Source organism: Diadema antillarum, unplaced genomic scaffold, assembly GCF_040938485.1.
Source record: "Diadema antillarum isolate AM-2024a unplaced genomic scaffold, OU_Dant_1.0 seq00001648_RagTag, whole genome shotgun sequence".
NCBI classification, from domain to species: Eukaryota; Metazoa; Echinodermata; class Echinoidea; order Diadematoida; family Diadematidae; genus Diadema; species Diadema antillarum.
In genome coordinates, this window is record NW_027272349.1 from 508,823 (window position 1) to 535,929 (window position 27,107).

A 27,107-nucleotide genomic window follows, 5' to 3' on the forward strand; every position below is an offset into this window, starting at 1 on the left:
TTCAGGACCATTGTCAGGGTGTTAACCACACACTCCCATACACACTCATTGACCCCTGAGCAAAGTGAGATTTTGTACAGAGGGTTGAAAATTGAGCAAAATCTGGAACCTAACTGTGAAATTAATCATGGATTTCATGAAACTGATTTATGCTTTCATATTTAAACCACCTTCAACCAAATTGTACAGTATTCAGCTATCACTCATATCAATGTCAGTGTTATCTGATATATAGTTCATGAATTATTAAGAATCAAAAGTGGGAAATGTTTTTTGAAACACCTAGTATAAGAGCCTGTCATTTCCATTGCTCAGCTCTCAGCAGATACGAATTCTTGCTAAGTCAGGAGACCCCCCCCCCGCCTCTCTCCCCCCCCCCCCCCCACACACACACAGATGTTCTGTAGTCACGCCTTTTGTAAATTGGTCTGTTGTGATTGAAATAGTCCTCATTTGCATGTCAAAAAAACTTGATCCCGGCGTATAAGATTTGACTGCTGACGCATCAACCGTAACATCAGTGTTTTTGGAAATAATAAGTGTCTTCATCTCGATTCAGCAGTCATCCGTGGATTTCCTGCAACACGTATAAATCTTTCGCCTTTTACTAAAGATTTCCGTGCAGGAGATCAAACGAACGGAATCATCTATTTCTTTCAGGCCTGTCATTAGGTAGGCTTACTTGAACCATGTAAAGAAAGACTCTGAAAGTTTCGAGATTCAAGTAATGCTCTTTCGGGGAGAACAAGTTACAATTCATTTGTGATTTGATGATCGCGTATCTTCTTCGCCATTAAGGTGTCGTTTACCTGTGGACGTCCTTAGACGATTAATAACCATAGGCTATCAAAACTGACACCATTTACACGTATAGTTTTCTAGCTATTCTCTTGATACTCGAGATGATGATCTCGAAACCTAGACCACGCCTCGATCAAAGCGTATCATTGTCACCTGAAAAAAAAAAAATCGTTCAAAACTGTAATATGAATTGGATTAATGGCGGAATGACTCCTCATAGGCCTACCTACCAAGAGTTGTGCTGCACTGTAGCTACTACTTTGCAAGTGAGCGAGGGCTATCCATTGTGATCGACTTATGAAACTGGAGAGGTTTTTTTTTTCAGTTTAACGTCGATCTTTTGATCTTTAGCCAAGCATTCCGTGGCATGTGATGTTTAAAATGCAGACAAACATCATTACGCATTAGTACACGATACAATATCAGTGTGATTCAAATGGTCACAAATTAACTACCCTATACCGTTGCATTCAAATTTATGGATGTCTCTGCCTCTGACGCATATAGTTATAAGCCATTCATATCACCTGCTTCTGTTTTTCTTGCTGAATGTTAAACATGTTGTTGCTAGTTTGGACGAGCCACGGGCACAAATTAAGGGCACAAAATTAACCTGACAAGCTTTGTGGTTTCCACTGTTCGTCTTGAAGAAGGAAACATGCATGAAATAAACCAGCTAGTGGCATAAATTAACATTTTATGAATGTCTTTCTGACAATGGTTCTTCTTGACATTATTAAAAGCTTGCCCAAGGTTTGTCTACCACAGCAACAACGAATGCATGCCAAACTGAATTCCAAGTATTGTAAAGTGTTTTTTTAGGTACAGGTTCATGAAATAGCTCGTTACTACATGCACATCAGGACGGAAAAAAAATCCATAAATTTGAATATGATAGTAAACCCGTGTATTGTAGTCTCTTTGTAAACCGTTTTCCCTTCTAGATCGTCCTTATTTGAATGTCAAAAGACTTTGTTCTCGTCGTGTGTTTTGACTGTTTGATGCATCAACCGCAACTTCACTGTTCTTGAAAAATAATAAGTATCTTCAACTCGTTCAAACTATTATCCGCGGATTTCCTGCAACACGCATAAATCTTTCGCCTTTTACTAAAGATTTCCGTGCAGGAGATCAAAAAAACGGAATCCTCAATTTCTTACAGCCCTGGCTATGATGCCAGGGCCCACATGACCCATGTAAAGAAAGACTTTGAAAATGTCACAAGAAGATCATCGTAGTTAACATTACATGTCTCTTTCTTTCACAAAAAGTGTTGTTATCTTCTACTCTTCTTCATTCTCATTCCGGTATTCAACTCTCTCAAGTTTCCTTGCCTATCCATCTATCTTTTTTTTTTATTGGGGGGGGGGGGGGGGGTTGTATTCTTTTTAATTCCTTAAAGTTGCTGTGCTTACATTTAGTTGTTGCTAGGTCTGGTAAACTACTGGCACAGGCGAGACAAACCTCAAAGTTAATACGGACAGTTTTGGTAAGGGAAGTGTGAATACAGAATGCCATGACTTTTCGTGCAGAGAACTAAACAACCAAACAAACGGCAGTTACAATTCCTTACTGTCCTGTCTTTCATGGCAGCAGGGTTACGTTGAAGAGGAAAGGAAAGAACATAAAAAATTCTTTGTTCAGATTCCACTGCCAACTATTATTCCTCTTATGTCATTTGTTGTTGTTGTTCTTTTTTTGTTGTTGGGGTTGAACAACATACGATGAAGCACCGCTATAGGTATAAACGAGAAAGGCTACACAATGGGCTACTTGTAAAAATCACATCAGCGATCACAGTTGAAATGACTATTTTCAGTCACTCTGCATATACGTCAAAAGATAATGATTCCAGAACTTACAGAACGCTCAACCAAGATGTATGGTTGTATGTTGATTCATCATTAGCGAGAGTAATGCCAACCTATACTGACTCTTCTCATATCTACGTAAGATAAATGTGCAGCGTAATGCCGTCACTAGTTTCTGATTAAATGTGGTACATTTCGAAAATTATTCCATGGCTTCACCGTCAATTGTGAATTTTATGGATGTTTTGCTCTGAACCAAGTAGGCTACTCAACTTCACTTTACCACTTCTTTCGACAATAGACCATATCGTGTACACGTTAGCCTAAATGTGAGCTTTGGGCCATCATGTTAAACATCAATGTTCGTGACGCGGTCCGCCAATCTTAGTTTCTATGTCATAATCATGATTTATAAGAGACTGTTACTTTCATTGCTACGATTCTTGCTAAAGAATGTCAGGAGACCCCCCCCCCCCCCCCCCCCCCCACACCACACACACACACACACACACATACAGGTCAGGCATGATCTCTAGTCACGCCTTTTGTAAGTTGGTCTGTTGTGATTGAAATAGTCCTCATTTGCATGTCAAAAGACTTGATCCCGGCGTAAGCTTTGACTGCTGACGCATCAACCGTAACATCAGTGTTTTGGGAAATAATAAATGTCTTCATCTCGATCCAGCAGTCATCCGTGGATTTCCTTCAACACGTATAAATCTTTCGCCTTTTACTAAAGATTTCCGTGCAGGAGATCAAACGAACGGTCTGAACAATTTCTTACAGCCCTGTCATTTGGCAGGGTTACTTGAACGATGCAAAGAAAGACTTTGGAAAGATTCAAGATTCAATCAATGCTCATTCGGGGAGTGAAAGTGTAAAGGGAGAAATATAAGTTACAATCCATTTGTGTTTTAATTCTTCATCGCAAGAAGGTGTCGTTTACCGATGGATGTTCTTAATAGGACGTACTTCATGTATTAATAACCTACGTGCAATCAAAACTGACACCCTTTACATGTAGGCTCTAGCAATGCCTTGTACTCGAGATGATGATCTCAAAACCTAGACCACACCTTAATCAAAACGAGCTGAAAAAAAGAGTTAACAACTGTAATATGAATTGGTTCAATGACAGAAGGACTCCTCATAGGCCTACCTATTCAAGGTTGTTCTACATTGTACTACCATTTCCAAGTGAGCGTAGACTATCCATTGTGATTGTCTCGCGAAACTGGAGTGCGTTTTTTTTTTTCATTTTTACGTGATCCTTTGATCTTTAGCCAAGCATCCAGTGGAATATGATGTTTAATGGGGCAATGGCGGAATGACTCCTCATAGGCCTACATACAAAGAGTTGAATATTACATTCAAATTTCTGGATGTTTCTGCCTCTGACACTTATAGTTACAAGTCATTTATTTCACCTGCTTCTGTTTCTCTTGCTGGAAATTAAACATGACACGTGATTGTTGCTTGGACGAGCCACGGGCGTAAATGGACTGGTTCTGTAATATATTCATATATTTTATGCATGCTTTGTTTACAAAAGTTGCCCTAACAACCACAAAGCTTGCTGGAGGCTTGTGCTACCTAGCAACAACTGAGTAAATTCCTGCCTATGGAACTTAATTGGAGGGAGCAGGTGAATGAAATGCTTCGTTACTATGCGGCATATAAGAAACGAAACATTCATAAATTGGAATACATTACAGAAATGGTCTATAGGCGTTTTCACATCAGCCCGATGTTTCGAAATAGCGCGCTAGTTTCTGACTTGGGAAATTAAAAAATATCTCGAGCTTGGATTTTTATCGGGCTGATGTGAAAACGCCTTATCAGACAAGCTTTGTGGTTTCCACTGATCGTCTTGATAAATGAAACATGCCTAAAATACACCGGCTAGTAACATATTTGTAATTGAAATTGTATGCGTCGAAGACTCTCTGACAATGGTTCTTCTTGACAACCTGAAAGCTTGTCCGAGGTTTGCCCGATCCACATAGCAACAACTAACGTATGCCAACTGAATTCCCAGTATTGGAAAATGCTTTTGTGGTGCGGGCTAATGAAATAGCTCGTTACTACGTCAGGACGGAAGAAACATCCATAAATTTGAATATTGTGGTCTGTTTGTAAACCGTTTTCCCTTTTAGATCGTCCTTATTTGAATGTCAAAAGATTTTGTTCTCGTCGTATGTTTTGACTGTTTGATGCATCAACCGTAACTTCAGTGTTCTTAAAAATAAAAAGTAGCCTCAACTCGTTCAAGCAATCATCCGCGGATTTCCTGCAACACGCATAAATCTTTCGCCTTTTACTAAAGATTTCCGTGCAGGAGATAAAACAAACGGAATCATCAATTTCTTACAGCCCTGGCTTTGATGCCAGGGCCCACATGAACCATGTAAAGAAAAACTTTGAAAATGTAGTTAGAAGATCATAGTAGATTTAACGTTACATGTCTCTTTCTTTCACTTAACAATTTAGTTATCTTCTCCTCTTCTTCATCCTCATTCCGGTATTTAATTTTCTCAAGTTTCCTTGCCTATCCATCTTTCTTTTCTTCTTTTTTTTATGGGGGGGGGGGGTTGTATTCTTTTTAATTCCTTAAAGTTGCTGTGCTTACATTTAGTTGTTGCTAGGTCGGGCAAACTACTGGCACAGGTGAGGCAAACCTCAGAGTTAATACGGACAGTCTTGGTAAGGGAAGTGTGAATAGAGAACGCCATGCCTTTTCAAACCGGTCTATTGTTCTAGTCGTATAGATTGATCGGGAGACACATTGAGATAGTAACCAACAAATTGCATTCCTTCGTTTCCATAAGAAATTAATGTTTAATATAATGTAAAGAATGACGTACTATTAATGAAATGTCAAGAGTAGATTTCACTATTGTTCATCATCACCATACATCTACGGAAGATCAATGTTGCATAAAGATAGTTAATTTCCAAGTAAGAAATGAGTAATCGCATGCCTCACGAAAGTTATCCAAAGTCTTATAAATGTCGCACAAGCATGCAATACGTCCATTATTTTTCCACTGACACTTCGATACAAACAACATGCAGCATCAGCGTACACATCTTATAAGTTTGCATGTGGTCCATGCGTAATTACTCAATTCAATACTAACTATACTGGATTCAAATTTAGGGATGGTTCTGCCCAGGAAACCTATGTAGTAGTAAGCCATTCATTTCACCTGCTTCATTTATTTGTATTTTTATTGCTGGAACTCGTTTGCATACATTGGTTCTTCTTATGATGGGCGAACCTCGGGTACAAGTCAGGAAACCCTCTGTGAAACCCTCCTTTTTTTTCTTGGTGAAGGAGACTTGCATGAAGAGTATAGTGTGCATGCCTTTGGTAAACCGGTCTTTTCTTTCGTCCTCATTTGAATGTCAAAAGATTTGTCCGTATCGTAAGTTGCGACTGTTTGACGCATAAACCACGACATCATTATTATTAGAAAAATGTAAAAGTCTTCGATCTCGATGCATATGCCATCCGTGGATTTCCTGCAACACGCAAAAATCTTTCGCCTTTTACTAAAGATTTCCGTGCAGGAGATCAAACGAACGGTCTGAAGAATTTCTCACACCCCTGCCTTTTGGCAGGGTCACATGAACCATGTAAAGAAAGGCTTTGAAAACTGTCGCTAGTAGATCATTGTACATGTTACGCGAACACATCTCTATTCTTAAAGTTGTCTTCTTTCTCCTCCTCCTCCACCTAGTTCTTCTTTTTCGTCTCCCTTTTCAATCTTCTCTCATTTCACTGCCTACCATCGCGGTGAAATTGGAGATGAGAAGATATTTCAGAAAATAGAGTAAAGCAGTTACTAAAAATACTCAAATATGCATTTTTTCTCTTGCTTTCAACTCGTGCTCTTTCCTCTAAAAGGAGGAACAATAAAAGGCATAATGATTCCAAGCTACGCACATCTTTTTCTTCGTCATATCAAATAATTTATATGAATTTGTGAATATCGAAGTTTTATTCGATCTGTGTCCAGATGTGGATTCCCTAAAATACACACCTATAGATCTGTAGCCTTTTGCTAAATATTTCTGTGCAGGGGACCATGTAGCCGAACGGTCTGAATAATCTATCACAACTCTACCTTATGCAGGGTGAAATGAGCCATGTAAAGAAAGGCTGTAAAATGACGTAAAGACATTATAATACATTAATATCATAACAGACCTAAACGCGTATCTGATTTCAGCGGTTGTCGTTACCACAGATCTCTGATTAATTGATCTCTGATTAATCGTCTTTTCCTTCCTCCTTTCCTTCTCATCACCTCCAACATCCTTTTCCGTGATATATTTTCTCAAGTTTCCGTGTTGTTGTTGTCGTTGTTTGTTTGTTTGTTTGTTTGTTGTTGTTGTTGTTGTTTTTGTGTTTTGTTTTTTTTTTTTGGGGGGGGGTCGAGAATCTTAAACCAGGAATGATGACAACTATTCAAGAGCGTGTATCCGTCGCCTGTAATGTACCGTTTGCATTAAGACCTTTCATCCACCCTTAATTATGATTGCAATTTTGCATGATGCCGTCTATGTAGCAATTCTGCATATTGATGCAAAAACATAATGGCTCATGGCTCACCGCTCTACCAAAACGTATTGCTGTGTGGTGGATCATTAGAGTACGAATTAAAGTTGGCACGACTCATCCGATAACATCGCCAGACCTATGATGCATTTTAGCGCTAATTTTCAGAATGCATTGTCTCCTCTAGTTAAGCATGTAGGACCCTATACTAACTGCTAAATTGTTGCGATGTCGGGCGAACACTAATATGCACAGGTCTGGCAAGCTTCGCGGTTTTCATGGGTGTCTTTTCTCAAGGATCGAAACACGCATAAAATTTTAACACCAGTGCAAACGGTCTTTTGCTATTGTCTCCTCCTCATTTGAATATCAAAAGACGAGTTCTCGTGGTAAGTTGGGACTGATCGTTGCATCAACCGTGACATCAGGTCTCCTAGAAAATGTTAAGTTTCTTCGACTCGAGCCAACAGTTATCCGTGAGTTTCTTGCAACACGCATAAATCTTTCGCCTTTTACTAAAGATTTCCGTGCGGGGAACTAAACGAACGGTATCTATAATTTCTCAATGCCCTGTCATTTAACAGACAGGGTTACTTAGAAAATGCATAAATACAGACAAGACCTCTTACTTCCCATCCCACATTTCCTTCCTCAAGTTCACTGTTCCCGTTTTTCTTCCACACTATCGTTTGCTATCCTCTTTCCTTTTTCCTTTCCTGCATCTTCTATACAGGCCTACTTTTTCCTTCTCCTTATTCTCCTTCGTCTCTTTATTCGTCTTTCTTCATCTCCATCAGCTCCTTCTTCTTTCTATCCGCCTCTTCTTTCTCCTCTCCATCTTCAATCCAACCCAATGACACGTTCTCCTCTAAAAAGATTCTGGATGTCACCTATGGTGAACAAGCATTACGACAAGGCAAAAATCATACAAACTCAATTCAGAAGCTGTATTCTGTTCATTGTTGTTCCCCATCGATACATTATCTAACAGAAAGAGATCGGCATCTTGGCAGAGCTACGCCACAGCTTCCCGCGGATGTGCGGTTGGTTGTATCGGTTGGGCCTGGGAAAGAAGCGATGTCTTATCTGCGGGGAGGTGGAGAAGAGAGGAGCGAAGCACTGTCGGAACAGACGGTGTAAATTCATGTACTGTGCCGAGTGCTGGAAAGACGTTAAGGTCTGTACTCTTTACTCATGAAAATGTATTTACCATCCGTGATTGCTAGTTCTCAAATGTAATGCAGACAACCATCTCCGCCCCCCTCCCCCCTTCCTCTCCAAGATGCAATTATGCACTATATTTTATTTACGTCACAATATTGGGCCTACAAACCGAAAAGGGAGGAAAGAAGGGCGGGGACTTTGCCCTGATGATCAAAGCTTGGACTCTACCTATTAACATCTTAAAGGGATGGTATAGTATTGGTGGAGATGAGGATTGGGCTTTTAACTTCATGCAAGATATACCAGGAAACCCCTTAATAATACAGAGCATACCATTCTCTGAGGACTTCCAAGCTTACATGATGAAATTTGGTGTTGGAATGGCTGAGATATCCAAAAACAAAGTGATCCTAATAAAAGGTGGGTCCCACCTTTTATTGTCTGTTTTGGATATCTCAGCCATTTCAAAACCTATTTTCATGAAATAAACATTGAATCCCTCTTGAAATTACATGCTCTGTCATATTTCATCAGAGGTTTCTCATTATCTCACCAAAAAATGTTAGAAACATGAAGTTAGGTCTCAACCAAAACTATACCATCCCTTTAAGGAACAATTTCTTTATTCTTTGACTTTGAACGTTGCCAATTGCCAATAATGGTGATATAGACGCAATGGGAAAAATCGTTATGGGTATTGTTTTAACGCGTATTTGTTATAGATGCAAGTTATGGATCCTTTCATATGTCGATACCATGACAACGTAGCATTTGCACGTCAACAGTGAGATACAATTATTTGACTTCAAGAAAATGATTAAAAGATTTCGTGTTCGGAATGATACATCAGCTTCTAAATACGAATGATTATGACTTGTAGTACAATGTACAAGATTAAAGTTTATAGAAGTTATGGCCAACGCAGTGATTTTGATAAATGTAATGAGATGTAATACACTTTGTTGTCTTTGCTGTAGAGTGTCCACCCCGAGCACTGACGCGAAATAGCGGCTGACGGCGATATTTTGTTTTGTCCTCTGGTTTACAGGGAAAATGCTACGCGTGTTCGTCCTTGTCTGACGTATCATCGGACGAATCGTCGTCCGAGTGGGACACCTGATCATCATGGGTTTCTGGTCAGGCGATGCTTTAGCCTTACGCTCCGAGACAGCATGACCACGGATCCGACCGCATTGCTGAAGCATCGGATGACTCACGCACGTGCCTCTCTACCTCTCATTTCCCTGAAAAGTGGAGGAGGAGGAGGAGGAGGTGAAGGAGGAGGAGGAGAAGGAGAAGAAGAAGAAGAAGAAGAAGAAGAAGAAGAAGAAGAAGAAGAAGAAGAAGAAGAAGAAGATGATGAAGAAGAAGAAGAAGAAGAAGAAGAAGAAGAAGAAGAAGAAGAAGAAGAAGAGGAGGAAGAAGTAGAAGAAGAAGACGGAGGAGTTGAAGGAGGAAGAAGAGGAAGTAGAAAATAGAAAAAAGGAAAAACTACAAACTATCTCATCGGAGTGGGCTACGTGAACACAAACATGAGAATTCGCACGAATTACACCAAGCAGGCCACGTAAAAAGCAGGGAGGCACCAGCCATTATGGTATAATTGCCACACACCCTAAATATCACTGACTGCTGTGAAGAGCATCCGATTAACTCTTTCGTCACCACGGGCACACTGCTGAAAAAGATGTCTCTACGCAGTGGTCCTGGGAGGGGTACATTCTATGGAATGTGTAATATGGGATGTGCAATATGAAATAAGACTAACGAGTTCGTATCCATCGTATGTGTGCAAGCAGAAACCGGTCATGTAGACGAACGCATGTGGCGCCATGATAATGTTTGTGTTCATCACAACCGCTTTTACAAGAGTGTGTACATTATTTATTTAGTGGGACCCATGAATTATTATAAGCTATTCCTGATGAACCGCAAAAGGAGTTTTATGCACAAGATTCTAAAGTGTGATCACGCTGCAATTCGTAAGAGATTGGGTTACATGTGTACCTAGTAATAAATACTGTATAAGTTTGGTATCGAAAATGAGTTGATGAATCACGATATTGTATAATTTCTGATATCACTCGTTCTTCGTTGTTTCCCCTTCTACATTCCTATCTTATCCCGTTCTCTCTCGCTTTCTTTGTCCCCCTCCCTTCCCCCTCCCCCTTTCCCCCCTCACATATTTTGTGTTGCTATTCTCTCTACTATCTTTTGTTATGAGAATAATTACAAGTAAACACACGGTACGCATACATAATTTGGACGTAACTTTTCTGCCCCCTTGGAATACTGGATATGTATGTACACGGTATTATGAATTAAATATTCCACAAAAAAGAAAAAAAAATCATACTGGAAATACGACCATGACTTTGTATTACTTACAATATATCTTTTTCTTGTTATGCTATGTTTTGATTTTCCCTATTATCTAATCCCCCCCCCCCCCTCTCTCTGTCTTCCCCTCCGGTGTTTCCCCTGTATCTCTGCTCGCCTCGCCAAACACTGATATCACAGTTTGCTCGTTTTCCGTCTTGTGGACTGAGGGACTGCAGCATTATCAGTAGAACACATCGGTGAAAGTTTGAGGAAAATCGGATAATCCATTCAAAAGTTATGAATTTTTTAAGTATCTGTTCAGACACTGCTGGATGGGAACACTACTGCAATTTGTGATGTCAAATGCGTAGAACGATATAAAGAAAATATAAAGAGAATTCCACAAAATATGATTTTTAGGGGGAAAAAAAACCCATACACATTCCCGCAATTTTTTTGCTAACTTACGTTAAGTGTAATAATATTTCCCCAGCCTTCTGAAAGAGGCAAGTCCAATGCTCTTTTATTGTGCAAGAAAAGTGAAAATACACTGTACATTGTATGTTGAATATTTTTTTAAAATATTTTGTGCACATCGGTGTATGCATGTGAGATCACAAGCTGTAGAAGTCTACTCATCTAGTGATGGCAGCACTGAAACGTCAAATATTCATAACTTTTCAAAACAGATCGTTTAATTTTCCTCAAACTTTCACTGATGTTTCCTACTAATGTTGCTGCATTCACTCAATTCACATGTATATAAAGGTGAACTTGTTCTTTACATCATACTTTGCCTTTTCTCTCTCCCTCTCTCTCTCTCTCTCTCTCTCTGATCACAACATAACAGAAGAGAATCTGATTCAAGCACTTCATTTGAATGGTTACAGAATACATGTATCCTGGAATAAATATAGTTTTATTCTCTCTCTTAAATAATATATTTCAATCTGATGTGAACATAAAATGTCTAAATAAAAATACTAGATGATAAATGTCAGGTATAGATACAATACAATATGATAGCTTTATCTTACATGGGGTGGCATTTTGTGTTAATCTTGTACATGCACACGACAGTCAAGTCAACTGATCTGTCTCTTCTTTCCACTCTCGAGAGTGTGGTAAGGTCAACCAAATTTCAGAATTTGAAAACTGTTTATTGGAGGTTGTTTTCTTATAAAATATATATCATTTAAAACACAAAAATACCTTTGCCTACACTCTGAACATGTTATCTTTGTTAGGTAGCTGTTTCTCACACACATTTAACAAAATACCACTCGTCTATTACAGGAAAAATTACAAAGCCATGCTTGTTGATAAATCTTTATATTATATTATATTACAGATGGAAAATCAAATTAACCTATCTAACAAGAACTAACAGTTCTTTTACTGACCACTCAATTATTGCATTAATATTTATTAGCTATAATATTCTAATTGAGAACCATGATAAAATGAGATGGTCTGATAGGCACAACTTAATACATAGAATGAAATAAAGAAAATATCTTTTCAGACATATGAATTACAGAAACGGAGCTAGCTTCAACCGCACAATCATTTTAGAATTCTCTATATTTACTACATTATTGTCATATCACTTCAAGTCATTTCTTTACTGACATGTAAATGCCCAGGATATTTTGTGCACTCTTCCAACGGACTCCAGTATTAACCTTGCATACAGCCAAACAGCAGGAGAATCTGCCATCACAAATATAATTTGAAAGCAATGTTCTGGGACTTTTCACACAAATGAAATATTCATGGCCCAAACTTGAATGCCTGTATTCAGTCGTTACTGCAATGAACAATGATAGGAAAAAAGACAGAAAAGAAAAGAAAACCCTCTCGTACAGTATTGTGAACCTTTAACTGGTCATACGACAGACTTTGAATATGTAATTCATGCATTCAGAAACATTCTACAGCTTTACCGTTCTTGTAATGATCCATGTGGCTTTCTTGGTTAAGTAAAATTCTGGTGAACATTTTACTTTCTAAATAATAAACTGCATTTCTATAAAACATTTTTAAACTACTAAAACATATTTGTCTTTGGACTCATCACTCACTGGGATATTGATTTTAATGGCAGTGGTAGGATCATGAAGTGGAGCTTCTAATCAGCTTTGCCCATGTTATTACTATTTGGGTCAGAACATCTCTGCAGACGTTTTGTTCACATGCACGCCATAAATAATGAGCAGGTGGGTAATTGTTATGATTTTGGTTAGAATTAGAAATCACAGCACTTATTTCATAGCATGCAAAGAGCATGCTTTACAACAAAATGCACTCAGTGGAAAGCTTTTGCAACACTAACAGATTGAGATCACTCACACAAATGAATGAGAAAACAGGCACAGTGGATGAAATAATCTTAAATGGCAGAGGTTCCAGCTAGCAAGGATTTGGTACATGTGCACAGTCATGCTGAACATTGATGACACTTCACACTTTTGACACTCCTCTGTCATATCATACCTGAATGATACATGTGAGCAATTGTACATATGTACAGAGCTTTACCATCTTCAAAGCGCTATATCACAGCATTCCAGACATCTTAATTTCCATACTCTGTATTTACAGCTCTAGACACCTTTACCTGCTATCTCTAATCAACCTGGATCATACAAAGAACTCATTTCTTGAAACCTATCCACAGACGACCTCCCATGCTTTTCTCCAACTTTGCATCAATGATGTTATTTTTACCTGATCCCTCCACAGAATTCATGAACAAGATCAATCACATACATGGCAAAGAGCATCAAGCCTTGACTGACTTAACATGACCTTTTCTTTGCAACTGGTCATCACTAACTCTGTAGACTCCTGCTCCAAAGTGATATGGGTTCGCAGACATTAGTTCAAGAACATTTTCAAGAACAATCCCTGTCCAACACATGCTCTTTATCTGCTGTAACCAATCCTACCTTGTATGATTGCATTATATTCAATGGTCTTCATAAATGCCAATCGGTGATTGGTCATACTGCAATCACATGACTAATGCAGCATGGATCAAAATCGTTATATTGTGAGCAGTGACATCACGTCAGGTAATAATAATTCTGGAATATGACTGGCTGCTCATGGGGCTAGAATGAAATGTGTATTTATGTAGAACATTAACAAAACAAACACTGCCTTGCCTATTGTTGTAATATATCACCTGATTGTCCCTTGGGATCCAATTTTTTTTCCCTCTTGAGACACTATTCATTTATTTGTTTTATAAAATGGGTCAAAAATGAATGACACTTTTTTATGTATCTCTATTGGTGAACACAAGTCAGCTACATGTAGTGACTGAGAGCTTGCGGCATGCATGTAACAACTGATTGAGTGTGCACTGCTGAAGTATGCATTGTGATGTCAGTGAGCTTTTTTCGATAATGTGCCAAAGGAAAACATGCTGTGCTGTTATGCTTCTTCGTTGCACCCTTTTTGCACAGCTGTGCAGGTCAGTGAGAAAATAAAGGCCGCACACATGACTCATTTCAGCGCTGCTGATTGGCTACATTCTTGGCTACATATTTCATAAACTTGTTCAGCTTGCCTGAACTGCAAACTGCACAGTGGGAGCAGTTTAGTGGATAAAATTGATACAGCAGGTAGAACAATGAAACAAAATTTAATGTAGTGCCCATTATTTGCAAAGTGACATGGAAAAATATGGAGTTTCTTTACCTTCTTATGATTCACATCATGAACACATCAAAATATTCAATTCAGGTCTTAGTGTAATGAAAACATAAGCCATTGCTGATCATCAAATCATGCACTATAGATAGAGTAAAAGAAAAATTCATTCAATAGCTTATTTTTTATTATTGCCATGTAAATTTGATTCACATTTCAATGATGCAAATTCAAATTCTACTGTAAAGAAAAAGACGTGAAAACTGGGAAAGCTTGCAAAAGAAGACTCCTACCCACATAATTGGCAAACAATATTCTTGAAAGCCACATGAGTAATAAAGCTGTGATATCACCTCCCTACATTATAAATTTTGCAGGGGATAAATATGCACTTTTGGCTTGCAGTATCCATTTTTGTTTTTAAAAGAGGCACAGCATTACCAAACTAACCATCATTGATTCAAAACCACATGCACAAACTTAAAAAGAAAATAAGCTAAAAAAAAGACTAGGTGTCCATGTTGTGGAGAATGATGATAAGAGTAGCATCACAATAGAAGACAAGCCTTTGCCAATAGCACCGAGTGAGATATAGAATGATGTCAGATTATTTCATCTCCCTGGTGGAAAGTCTTACAAACGACAGGATTGCTGAAAAACATCTGGAAAATGTATACAGGATGAGCAATTCAACCCATCCCTAAAATTATTGGGGCCTTGTTGAGAGCAGTAATGTATGGATTTAACTTCTTGACGCAGTGTTTTCTACGCATTCCATGAACCGACAAGTGGCAATCTGCCAATCAGTCAGGAGTGCACAAACTCCACAGACTTTAAACTCTTCCACCTCCCTGCTGTGTTTATTCTCCTATCTAGTTTGCAGCTCACAGACAATGATTACCATGAAAGTCAAATATTTGTGGTAATTTGCTCCCTTACCTTGCACCATTGCCCAGGTCTTCCACTAAGTGTTATGTCATTAATATCTTTACATCATCACCCAAGAGGATTAGCCATCTTACAATAATCCCACCATTTTAAGTGGAGCTGGTGTGCAACAAGGGTAATGAAATGTACCATGTTCTGTTCACACAGAAATATCCTCCAAGGTTCTGCAGATTTTTTAATTCTTTCATGAATCAGTGAATCTGTGTGCTCTATTACACTACAGACACATACTGACATAGTTTGCTCTCTGTAAAAAAACAAAAACAAAAAAAGCCCCACACAATTAAGTTATGTTTAACCCATTAACATATTAGCGGACATATGCCATGTCCAAACAAAAAATGATGTCTTCTAATTCCATACCCTAGAATGATTTGATGAGGGGCAACTGACACGAGTACCGGTACTTTACAACCATTTAAGAATATTTGATAGTCAAGGGGTCATGATTTCATCATGAATCCATAAGTCAGCAAAACTGCCTGAATCATGGAAAAAATGTCTTTGAGTTTGCACTTCAATAATAAAGAAAGCCCAAAGAATGAGTAAGCTGATCACGAGTCCTATAATCTCTATTGAAATCTCAGCATTGCTTGGACATGCCAGTGCAAGTAACTGTTGCACACTTACATCTTTCTTGCAGTTTCAGAATTTCCATCAAGTGGCTATGGAAAAAAATGACTTGTATGAATGTGGCTTCTGCTCAAGTTGGATTACGGCATAATAGTCAATAGGCAAAGAACGGGAGTGGACGTGACAATGCAGTAGGGAGGTAGGATCCTCCATTAATTCACAGAGGCAGTAAATGGGTGTTAAATCATCTTGTTACCCAAACAAGCAAGGAATTGCTCTCATCCTTGGTTCAACTTAACTCATCATCTGCCCCCAATATCAAATCTTAGTTGTATTAATGCAGCAACTTAATCGAAGAGAGCACCATGATGTCTAGCCTGGATGTGGTTGGGAAAAAATACTTGTGTGAACTTTTCCCAAATGAGAATGGCAATACACCAACAACATAATGCCTGCTGAGGTCCACATATATACTGTAAAAGTGGAAATTTTCGCAGTGTTTGAAATTTTCACGCATTTTGCGCAACCAGAAATTAGCATGAAAATGAAAGCATGCAAATGTTTTTCTTGCCATAGGTTCCAGTAGTTGATGGCTTGATTCTGCAGAATTAAAAACACGTGAAACTCTTCTTACCCGGCCAAGCGCGAAAAATTGGTCACACAAAAACATCCACTTTTACAGTAACAGCACATAGGGAGCTTGTTACAGCTCAGAGGAGAAACATGGGACCAGATTACGATAAACACTGCATGGCCATTTTTGATGTTCTCACAGGTGTATTTGTGCAACTTTGAGTTTAAGCATCACCATTTTTTGCAGCATATTGACAGTGACTTGTGACCTTTTGTGTCGGTGGTGAGTATATTTATCATGCTATCAATTCACTAGTTGTAGCAGACCTTCGCCGGTCTTCAAGACTTTCACTAGCAAGTCTCCGATGAAGCACATATCTTGTTTGCCTTGTTTAACCTGCTTACACAATTTCCTCAAAATTTTGGATGAGTTGCATACTAACTGAAGAGAGTTAGCAACACACAAGCAAACCAAACACTACAAGAAGCACCGTTCGGGATTTGGGTCAATTCTTTGGTGAAAATCTTGGATTGGTAGGGACTTCTGTGAAGGAGCGGAGTTCAAAGGTACCAAAGCTTGACTCCAGATCAGGGGTGTGGCGGGCAAAGATCATCCGGATGTCCGTATGGAGGTAGACCTTACCCGACTTAGTTGTCTGGAATCTGGAGATATGTGGAGAAGATGAAGGTACAACTGTATACACGACCACTCTATCATTCATGATGACATGACAACTGTTCTTCTCTAAATGACTGTAAAATCAAATATTCAGCTCTTTTGTGCATTCTAAATAATGTTGTTATGACATAACATGTTATTTTGTGCCTCCCCCCCCACCCCCAAAACACCTATTCATCCTATTTTTAGTGGCCTGCTACTCCAATAAAACAATGTTATCTTGAGGGTTTTATTTTCCAATGTTTTAAATAGTGCACTGTGTGCATCCACTGCTACACCCTCCTACTGCTTTGCTTTTTCTAAAACAATCTATCCGAAAATTTTGATCAATTACATTTATAAACAATGGCTGTAGGCAAATATGATGTGACATGTGAGGCTAAAAAGAGCCTGAGACAGACGACTCCAGTCACAAAATTATCACGACATAAATCAAAATGAGAAATCTCCAATGACTGAATGGTGGAAGGTAGCAATATTAATGCTCCGCCCCAAAACACCAACCTGAGGTGAATGAGGTAGCGCAGTTCCTTGTCGCACTCGTCGTGGACGTCGACGTCGCTGGGCATGTAGAAGATCCGCTGGCGGGCGAACGTCTGGCAGTTGGGCGGCATGTCGCTGAGGTCGTAGCGTACAACAAACATCTTGACCACGGTAGTGTTGGGGTTAAACAGAGTCTAGTGGAGATTTAAAAAAAAGAATAAAGCAGGAAAGTGGAGAGGAGTACACCTCAGTGGAGTGTCTGATTCTACCATGCACGTGTTACATCACACACTGGCAATGATTGACAGAGGTTTCCATTCTCAATTGCCTCCCCCCAGCAGCCATTACATAACAATTATATAACACATACAATGCATGTCCTGACTAAACAAATACATTGCATAAAACAACTCTAGCATGATTGAATTGTGAAGAGGCGGACAGTGAGCAGAGAGAACACTGTATTATCCATGTAAAAAGCCAATTTTCTGTATTTATACTATAAAGCAGGGCTCGACACTAACGGTGGCCCGGTGGCCCGGGGCCACCAAAAATGAAAGTCGGGCCACCAAATTTTAAAAAAGGGCAAATTTGGTGGCCCGCCTCGGGTCACCAAAAGTTTTTGAAAAGTATGTCAATAAATTCGTAACTTTTTGCGCCGGAAATTAGCAGTTAAATTTGTTCAAAGGATGGATGAAAAGGACTGAATGAGTGCCTGAGAGTGAGTGTTGCAAGTTTGTTGAAGTTTATTTATGAGTAGATAATGTCCAACTTCTAATTCTTACTATCATAAATCTTGAATATTTGACTCATAAAAAAAAGGACTTTTAATGTTTTTTATTGTTTTTTTTTTCGGGACACCAAATTTTTCTCTCGGGCCACCAAAAATTTGAAATTTAGGATTTTGGTGGCCCCATCGGGCCACCAAACAAAAAAGTTAGTGTCGAGCCATGTATAAAGAGATGTATTACGTAGTAACTGGGAAACATTGTGTTTCAAGTCAGAAGACATTACAGAGAGTCTAAAAACATATGGGAAAAAGATGTCTTAAAGTAACATCTAATATGCTTTATCTATCCCTTGTCATTTCTGCCACAAGCTGATTACTATCAAATTGATGGTGTTCCCTCAATTTCTCTTACTTTTGACATGAATTGTATAGTTCTCTTCTACAAAAATTACTTCGATTTTAAAGAGTGCCTGCATTTTTCTATCATATCAAAGATGTATTGCAACAAGCTGTATGTAAGATCAGAGTAAACTTGTCAAAATAAAGGGTGCATGAAGATATTTTCTCATTTTTTCACATTGTCTGAAGGAGATTTCAAGGAGAAATAGAATTTAGCAGCAATGCTAAGAGCTGTTTACTTACAACTTGAATGGTCCCAAACTTTGGCACATGGTATCCTCGTCTTCCTAGGCCTTCTAGGTTGATGTATCCCTGCAAATATCAGCAGAAATGGGCCCAGAATTTTATAGTGACACATGGGCACAGAGATGTTTTGTCCTGACACGCACACACATAAACAACATAATTTGTACAACCACTTCTTCGCAATGGTAAAACACACAAGAAAAAATGGTACATACTCGGAATATTTAAACTCACATGGATGCATGTATTCTTTCTGATGACAGTTTCCATTGATTTACATCTAATTATACTCTGTGTGCTTTATATGGGCAATGCTGTATTCTTATGTCAAAGGTTGACATCATAAATCAAATATGATGGTCATTACTTGAATACATAGAAATCTCATTAAAAGCTTGAGGTTGACCATATGATTTCTATATATTTCCCAATTCAAAACAGGGAAAACTTTCAATAAGCTGATGTAAGAGAATGTTTCACTTAACATTGGAGTGACATTAAAGTCCATACACTAAATCTAAACGATGGGTGTGTGTATTTAAACAATCTTCAGGAATGTGGGCCAAGATGTTTCAAACATTGACTTACAAAGTAAGAGGAAGGCGCATCATCATCACACACACTATAGAAGAATGTTGTCACAGGCAGACAGATATGTTTGGGACAGAAGGAGCCACTAGCACCGATTTCAGCCGTGAAACCATCAATCGTACCAAGAGGTTCCAGTCTTCCATTGAGGACAGACTCCTGAGGGAGCAAAGTAAAGGTGACAATATCAATAATAATGATGATAATAATCATGATGATGATGATGACAACGATAATAATGATGACAATAATAATAATAATAATAATAATAATAATAATAATAATAATAATAATAATAATAATAACAACAACAACACCAATAGCTAGTTTTTATATAGCACATTTCACACTTGTTAAAATTTCAATGCACTTTACAGAGAATGTGGATGCAGAAAAAGATGTCTCAGACTTAGGAAGTCATGTTGGAATATGAATTAATCCACACATAGATTTGTAAGTAGAGATTTTTGATAACAAGAATGATTGTAAAGTAAGCTCTTATACTTTGGCAAAAAGGTTTTTCTTTTTTTCTAAATAAAGGTGAACTGGAAAACATGTAAATATGAACACTGTTCCCAAATATTGCAATGCAATGTATGGTCATGATTTAACTGATTCTAGCATGTGTCCATGTACCCATTCATCCATCCACTAATCAATCCACCTGTTAATCAATTCATCCATCAAAGTAAGTTGGAAGGGCTTTTGGGTCTGTGGTCTATCTGCTTACCTCAAAGTTTCCCAAGAGGCAGCTTGTAGCGGGGGCACTGGTGCTGAGCATGCGGATTGGATGCCCCAAGAGGAGAGAGCTCGGCTTCTCCAGGTTATTGCACGACGGAGAACTGCAAGCCAGTATGACAAAACAAGATGTGTTACAAATGCAACTAATTAGTAATGACTTGGTAAATAACTCCCTGAAATATCTGCATGGTAGAGGGTTGTCGCCTAGTTATAAAAAAAGTATATTTTCCAACATAGCATCGGAGCTTAGAAGCTGTGGAGCAAACCTGAGTTTTGTAAAAGAAATTCATGCAAGAACCACGTAAGAACATGTACAAGGTTATGATTGTGGTAAACTGATGATGGGAACCCCCTCCCCCATTAATACTGAGCATGAAATATATATGTGAATGCACTTCACTGAAGCTGATCATGGCATCCAAGAATAGGTTTTATAAGACATGGCAAAGGACATTCAATATCCCCCTGAAAATAAAGAGAGTTCATAAAGCTGTGCTTATATCTACCTTCATTTGTAAGAAATTTAGACCATACTATCGGCAAGCAATGTAGTACTTAATGCTAAGAACATTTGCAAAAGGGCAACGTATTATACAAGTCAAAATCTAAGCAAGAGACCTTATATGAAGACCTTTATTTCATTGTTAATTAATTTATTCCCTTCAAATCCCCATTTCCCACAGACACGAGCTAATCTAATATTCTGTTTTCGTCTACAGCATTTCTGATTCAAAAATCTCAGTGGATACTTCCAACATATGAGTCATTCAAAGCCGCAGTTTGAAAATATGTCTTTAAATATTATTCTAACATATGAGACAGAACATGCTCCATTGAGACTTCACAATAACAGACATTATGGCCAGTAATCTTCCTATACACATGCATAATGGTATTAGACGTGTTCCAAGAGGCGACAACTCGTTACATGTTGTTACGGCTGTCTGCAAGTAACCTTATCAGACATAATGAATTCCCACAGTACCTACGTTCATTACTTCAGTTTAAACAAAAAAAGCAACAAAGCACATGTTGAAATGGAGTAGGTGCTGCTGGCATAGCTCTGCTTCAGCATAGCTAATGCTTCAATTATCTATGTAAGTGGCAAGAATACGGCCATTAGCTTCTGAAGAGCTCTGCGGGGACAGCGGCCATTAGAATGTTGCTACAGTATGACGAATCTCACATGTATCGCGTTCAATTATGCATCGACCACATAACACTCTGGCCCCAGAGTGATGAGTGTTGACAGTCTCAAAACATGGATGAATAATGAAATGATATCGCATTGGTATTCTTTCACTGTCAGTCACGCAATACAGAGCTTCCTCTCAAGGGAAACTCAGGGTCGTATTGACTGAGAATTTTTGCATCCCACCGAGATATCAAACCAGGGCCATGGTGAACACTAAGAAGATACCTCGCTTACCTTGTCAGACCGATGGGTTTAAGAAGAGATGGACAATCACTGGTGGTTTTGGCCTTCCGTAGCGGAGCCTGTCAAGAACAGGAGACAAATAAGTCATGAAGCTTTGCTTGCAACAAGTGAGCGTAATTTTCTCCAGAAGAGAGGGAGATAAAAAAGAAGAGAGGGAGATAAAAAAGAAGAAGAGTGAGATGGGTGGGGGGGGGGGGGGGGGGGGAGTGAGCAGGAGAGTGAATGCTTCTGTGTTATAATTGCTGCTAAGTTGATCAGGAGAAACCTCACTAAACTTTGGTTTCATGTCATTTGGGACATTAATGCTTGATTGCATTTTTTTTTCCAGTAGACCACGAGAGTAAACTGTACTTCAAATGAGATTCCCTACTACATGCAATGCATCCCTATTATGAGGCAATGAGCTATGACGCTACAAACATGCAGTGCATATCATAAATAACAGGCATGTTGCCAGTTCTTCATTTTTTCTTTCAATTCACTCTACTCATCAGCAAATCTGGTTACCATTACCTCTGCCAGAGGGCTATTTTTTACAATTTGTTTTTCCAGCAAATTTGTTTGCTAAGATATTTATTTGTTTGTCTGTAATATTTCTTGAAGAGTTATCAACAGATTTTGGTAGAGTTAATAATAATAATAATAATAATAATAATAATAATAATAATAATAATAATAATAATAATAATAATAATAATAATAATAATAATAATAATAATAATAATAATATTAATAATAATAACAATAATAATAATAACAATAATAATAATCATCGTCATCATCATCATCATAATAATAGTGGCTACTTTTATAGCACAAAGGTCCACCTTTTGGTGCTCATGAGCTCTCTGAGTGCTTCTTGTTTTTTAAGTTAAACTGCCATTCAAAAAAGAAATGAGCGAATATGCTCTTTTAAAAACTGAATCACTTACTGGACTTGAGTTGATGGGTAAACCCGTCCTGGGATGGAAAATGTAAGAATTGGACCCATCCAAGGATCTTCTCATGCTGCATTTGGAGACAGGTTCCTTTGGAATCGCTCGGCCCATCTCGGTAGTAGCCTGCAATATGAAACAGATATGTTCCACGCTAGTTATTTCCATGGTTACTATACCATACATGGCAACCATGATAGAAATATAGCAAGAGCACGAAGCCCCTCCCTTCTTGCCATGGAATGTCTTAGTCAAACATGACAAACTTCCAATATGACTAAACTAGATATCAACTACATGTTTGAGTGACACAAACTATAACATCAGGGCTTTTTTTTTTTTGCTGTATTTCTCTATCATTCAATATTGTCCTTTCAAAATTTCTACAACTGCATCTCAAAAAAACTCAGAAAATTAAGTCATAAAGTTGGATTCTTTGGTTTCATTTTCTTTCATCATGGTGACCTTCATTACCGTTTCTGACTTAAAAAAAGGTCACTACAATATCCATGTTGAAGACGAGATGGACTGTGAAATAAGATGATTCCACAAATCACTATCGAATGCACATATGCACTGTGTAGATTTCTCATAGTTTGATCTGAGCAAAGGGATTTTATGTACATTTTGCCCAAAGGGCACTGTTGAGTTGAAAAGTGTTGTTCTTTTTTTTTTCTAAATCAAAAGCAAACATGTTGTGATGAAGTTATTTTGAGATACTGCATGTATTGCCTTCTTTGAAGTAACTCTCAATTGAGCAAGTATACCATGAGGCTTTAATACTGACCAGAAAGAAGCAGTTCTGTTTTTCATCCATTGGAAAGAATTAATACATCTTCATTTTGTTGTTTTTGTGTTTATTGGTAAATGAATGTTTAAGTGCTAAATATATCATATTTGCATTTAGAAAACTCAAGCAGAAAACGAATTTCACATGCCTATGCAAGATGTAATGTAAAATTTTGAAGTACACTGTCACACAAAATCTTTACTCATGACTTTGCAGACCCTCAGAGTGGTCAAGCTTGGGAATCTTCCCTTCTGATACATCAGCAAGGGAATGAGAAGAACTCACCTCTTCAATCTGATGGGACTTGCTGAGCACGTTTCTGAGGAGGGACTTTCCCTTGGTGGGGGGCGGGAACTGGAAGGCACTCTCAGAGTTTTCCTTCTCTTCCTTGAGGTGGGGCTGCACACCACTGTTGCCGAAAGGAGCCGGGATGTTGGCGGTGAAGTCATCCCAGACGCCTCCACACACACCTCGGGCTTTGGCCGTCCGCCTCGGGGAAGCCATAGGGGAAGCGGAGGGGGAGGACTTGACGGAGTTGGCCTCCTTGTTCTTGAAGACAGCAGCATTGAAGCACTGGCTCTCCCCAGCACTCTGGGACGGGAGTATTGCACTTTGGTTGGTCAGCGTTTCACAGCTGTTGCTCTTGCTTGAATCGAGGCCGTCCTGCGAGTTGCCGCTGACGTGTCGACGTCTGGCGGCGCACTCCTCGGCCGACACCCGGGCACCGCTGCTAGGGATGTAACACAGGTCCGCCGTCGGCTGGTGGCACAATTCATGATCATGATCGAGACTATGGAGGGAATTTGATGAGCCAAAAGTTTGTGAGTAAGTATCCAGACTCTTTTCTGATGGAGTGCAGCATAAAGGAGAATCCACTGTGGTTGGACATGTGGTCTTCAGCTCGCTACAGTACAGCTGAAAATTGCCAAAGGGGTCTCGTAGATGAAACCCTTTTTTCGGAAAACCCCCGCACTCAAAGGAGCAACCATCATCAATTGTTAAGTCATCTCCTTCTTGAATGACTTCATCATCCTTATCCTCATCCCATTCCGATCCAAGAGAATCGTTCCTCCCTGCTGTGAACATGATTCCCTGATCACTGTCTGTTGATCCTAGAGAGGTACTCCTGGAAGACTCTACCCGTTCCCTTTCTGGCATCTGATAAGCTGTGCACGGTGTGGCAGGTATGTGATGGAGCTTTAGCGAAGAAAACCCCTCCTCAAGCTCTACCAGTTTCTCCTGATATTTTGTGTCCTCCACCTTCCTCACATTGTCACATACTACATTATGTATCCTGTCAAGTGTATTCACTCTCTCCACATCCACGGGAGATGTAAAAGTATTAAACAGGTCTTCCACACTGTCCGTTCTCCCATCTGGACCAAACTGAGGTATAAAATCCCTGTCACTAAAGTGAGAGCTGTATTCATTCTTGTGGCTACCCGGGAAGTTTCTCATCAACTTTGGACTGTCCCGCAACTTGTTGCTGTTGCGCATTTGTGCCTTCTTCTGATGTATTGCTTCAAGACTCCATTCATGCTCAAGCGAACCCCTTCGCGTCTCACTGTCATATACAACACCATGAAGTTGTCGGCACACAGCGGATTCCTCGGCATGTTTCCAGTAATGTTTGTGCTTATCAAAGAGTTCGCTCTTTTCTCTTGCGCTGTGTGCATCATCATGTCTGCTCTGGTCATAATAACCATGCGATGTGGCATATCTTGGACCGTGTTTTCCAGAGTCCTCCTCCTTGCCACACCAACTGAGATGCTCTGTGTCCGTGACGGTTTTAGTTCTAACTTTCCCAGAGCTCCCTCGGCTGTGCAGCGGACTAAAACAGGCAGGCGCTGGGATGCAATGTTGCCTTGGCAATGATGCGACGGTGACTTGTATACTACTCGACTTGGAGATGTTGAGGAAGGGAAATGTGTGGAGCTCTGGTTGTGCTTTGGTATTGTCTGCAAATGATTCTCCATGGGCACAGACCCTGCAATTTGGGTGAAAACAAAGTGTGTACACATAAGCATTTGAGTCAGTTTTGCAGTCAAAATTATTTTTCCGTTAGATTGTCTTTCGATATCTTATAAAATGGAAATTAATGGAAATTTATCGGTACTTTACAATACAATGCATTCATAATCATATTGTGTAATAAAAGCAACACCATCAGGTAAATCATCTATGTCACTTACAACATCTAGTCACTTTTCATGATGTACAATCTTGTCAGCTCTTCCTAATCCTACAAAACAAAAGCATCGGGCAAACAGCAAGTGTTACAAAAAAGACATTGCTGATAACATTTTTACTCTTGTATTTTTTTATAAATTCAAGTCAGTAAACTAAGTAAATCTGCTATGAAGCTTTCCCTGTTTCCCTTGAATCCATGCTTTCCACAGAAGACTACCATGTCCATCTCTACCACGATATAAGATTAGAGAACTAGAAAAGCACTTGGAGAGCGCAGACCGGCGCCAAGCAGCTCATTTCCACTATTCTACACACGCATGCTGAAAAATCACCCAATATCCCAATGATAAAGGACCCATGTTTACCTCATCAGCTTCCTGCTGCGCAGCGCCTTGAGCAAAGCATGCGCGTTAGTGCTTGCTGCAAACCTCAAATGCGCGCAGCTTGAACTCCCAAGTTCATTGATCCTATTTGCCAAAAGATAAAAGATCCTTCGAAAATTCATAAAAATTCACAGATATGTGTCATCATATACTTTTTCCTATAAATTTCCTCCAAATCCATTCAAAACTTTTTGAGTTATTTTGCAAACGGACAAACAAACAAACAAACCAATGTCGACAAAAACATAACCTCCTTGGCAGAGATAAAAACATCAAACTTCATGAGGAAGCATGATGTGACGAGAACTTTTCATGCAGTTGGCAGTGGTATAGGCACAGTGTTATCTTCCTATTTTCTACACATGATCTGAAAGGTCAAAGGTCAGCAGTGTGCATCGAATGCATATGGGCCTCTAACGATCATACAGTCTGAATTGTGTCAGCCATACATCATCCTGATTGTCTCTGACCAGCAGATCTTTATTTATGAAGCTCACGAGCCAGAGAGAGAGAGTGCTGGATGTATTTACTACTGGTCATCATACAATTCAACAACAACAACAACAACAACAACAACAACAACAACAACAACAACAACAAAATTACATGCTTGTGACACAGAGATGATGTATCATATTAATGGAAGACTTTCACTCAGCACAGTATACAGTAGATGCATATGTTAATAAGTTTTTACTAACTATTGTCTTACTCGTATATATGGACTTCTAACACAGGATGGAGCAAAACCTCAACTTTACTTGTAGAAATAAGTACTGCTACTCCATGACAGTGAGTATTGCGCAATATTTGATGATACCTTTTGTATGATATTTTATCTTCTTTTTTTTTAGTTTGCATTAGAAAAATAAACTGTCTTTCAGTTGTAAGTGAAGAGAAATTTGCACAGGGTGACAGAAGATAAACAATCCAGGTAACACAATGGATTAGTGTGGCAGAGAGTAAACAATGGATCTATCATTCATCAATATTTCAAGGTCTTTACATCTCTAAGTAGGAAACGTATCAAATTTCTATTTCGCACCAAATCGCACCTGTCAAAGTGAGATCTCCTAGCTATACCCAATG

General features: G+C 39.0%; 2 protein-coding genes and 6 non-coding genes across 8 annotated transcripts in view; 7 read left to right on the plus strand and 1 right to left on the minus strand.

The window, feature by feature from the left end:
- Nucleotides 1-9,338, plus strand: part of LOC139711334 (E3 ubiquitin-protein ligase DCST1-like) — a 36,334-nt gene extending 26,996 nt beyond the window's left edge. Inside the window, exons 17-18 of the mRNA XM_071623232.1 lie at nt 8,168-8,353; nt 9,318-9,338. Of these exons, the coding sequence (XP_071479333.1) occupies nt 8,168-8,353; nt 9,318-9,338 (207 nt within the window). The remainder of the gene's footprint in view (nt 1-8,167; nt 8,354-9,317) is intronic.
- LOC139711351 (U5 spliceosomal RNA) lies at nt 565-679 on the plus strand. Its single transcript, XR_011709512.1, has one exon. It is a non-coding gene; the product is annotated as a U5 spliceosomal RNA (small nuclear RNA).
- On the plus strand, nt 1,868-1,984 carry LOC139711355 (U5 spliceosomal RNA). Its single transcript, XR_011709516.1, has one exon. It is a non-coding gene; the product is annotated as a U5 spliceosomal RNA (small nuclear RNA).
- Nucleotides 3,303-3,417, plus strand: LOC139711354 (U5 spliceosomal RNA). Its single transcript, XR_011709515.1, has one exon. It is a non-coding gene; the product is annotated as a U5 spliceosomal RNA (small nuclear RNA).
- On the plus strand, nt 4,890-5,006 carry LOC139711357 (U5 spliceosomal RNA). Its single transcript, XR_011709518.1, has one exon. It is a non-coding gene; the product is annotated as a U5 spliceosomal RNA (small nuclear RNA).
- Nucleotides 6,125-6,239, plus strand: LOC139711356 (U5 spliceosomal RNA). The gene has a single exon (XR_011709517.1). It is a non-coding gene; the product is annotated as a U5 spliceosomal RNA (small nuclear RNA).
- LOC139711352 (U5 spliceosomal RNA) lies at nt 7,649-7,763 on the plus strand. Its single transcript, XR_011709513.1, has one exon. It is a non-coding gene; the product is annotated as a U5 spliceosomal RNA (small nuclear RNA).
- Nucleotides 9,339-14,203: 4,865 nt separating the features above from the next.
- Nucleotides 14,204-27,107, minus strand: part of LOC139711325 (atos homolog protein A-like) — a 71,874-nt gene continuing 58,970 nt past the window's right edge. The window contains exons 5-12 of the mRNA XM_071623224.1: nt 23,731-25,432; nt 22,653-22,781; nt 21,712-21,779; nt 20,272-20,383; nt 19,542-19,700; nt 18,951-19,019; nt 17,600-17,772; nt 14,204-17,079 (exon numbers count right to left, since the gene is read on the minus strand). Of these exons, the coding sequence (XP_071479325.1) occupies nt 16,923-17,079; nt 17,600-17,772; nt 18,951-19,019; nt 19,542-19,700; nt 20,272-20,383; nt 21,712-21,779; nt 22,653-22,781; nt 23,731-25,432 (2,569 nt within the window). The 3' untranslated portion in view covers nt 14,204-16,922. The remainder of the gene's footprint in view (nt 17,080-17,599; nt 17,773-18,950; nt 19,020-19,541; nt 19,701-20,271; nt 20,384-21,711; nt 21,780-22,652; nt 22,782-23,730; nt 25,433-27,107) is intronic.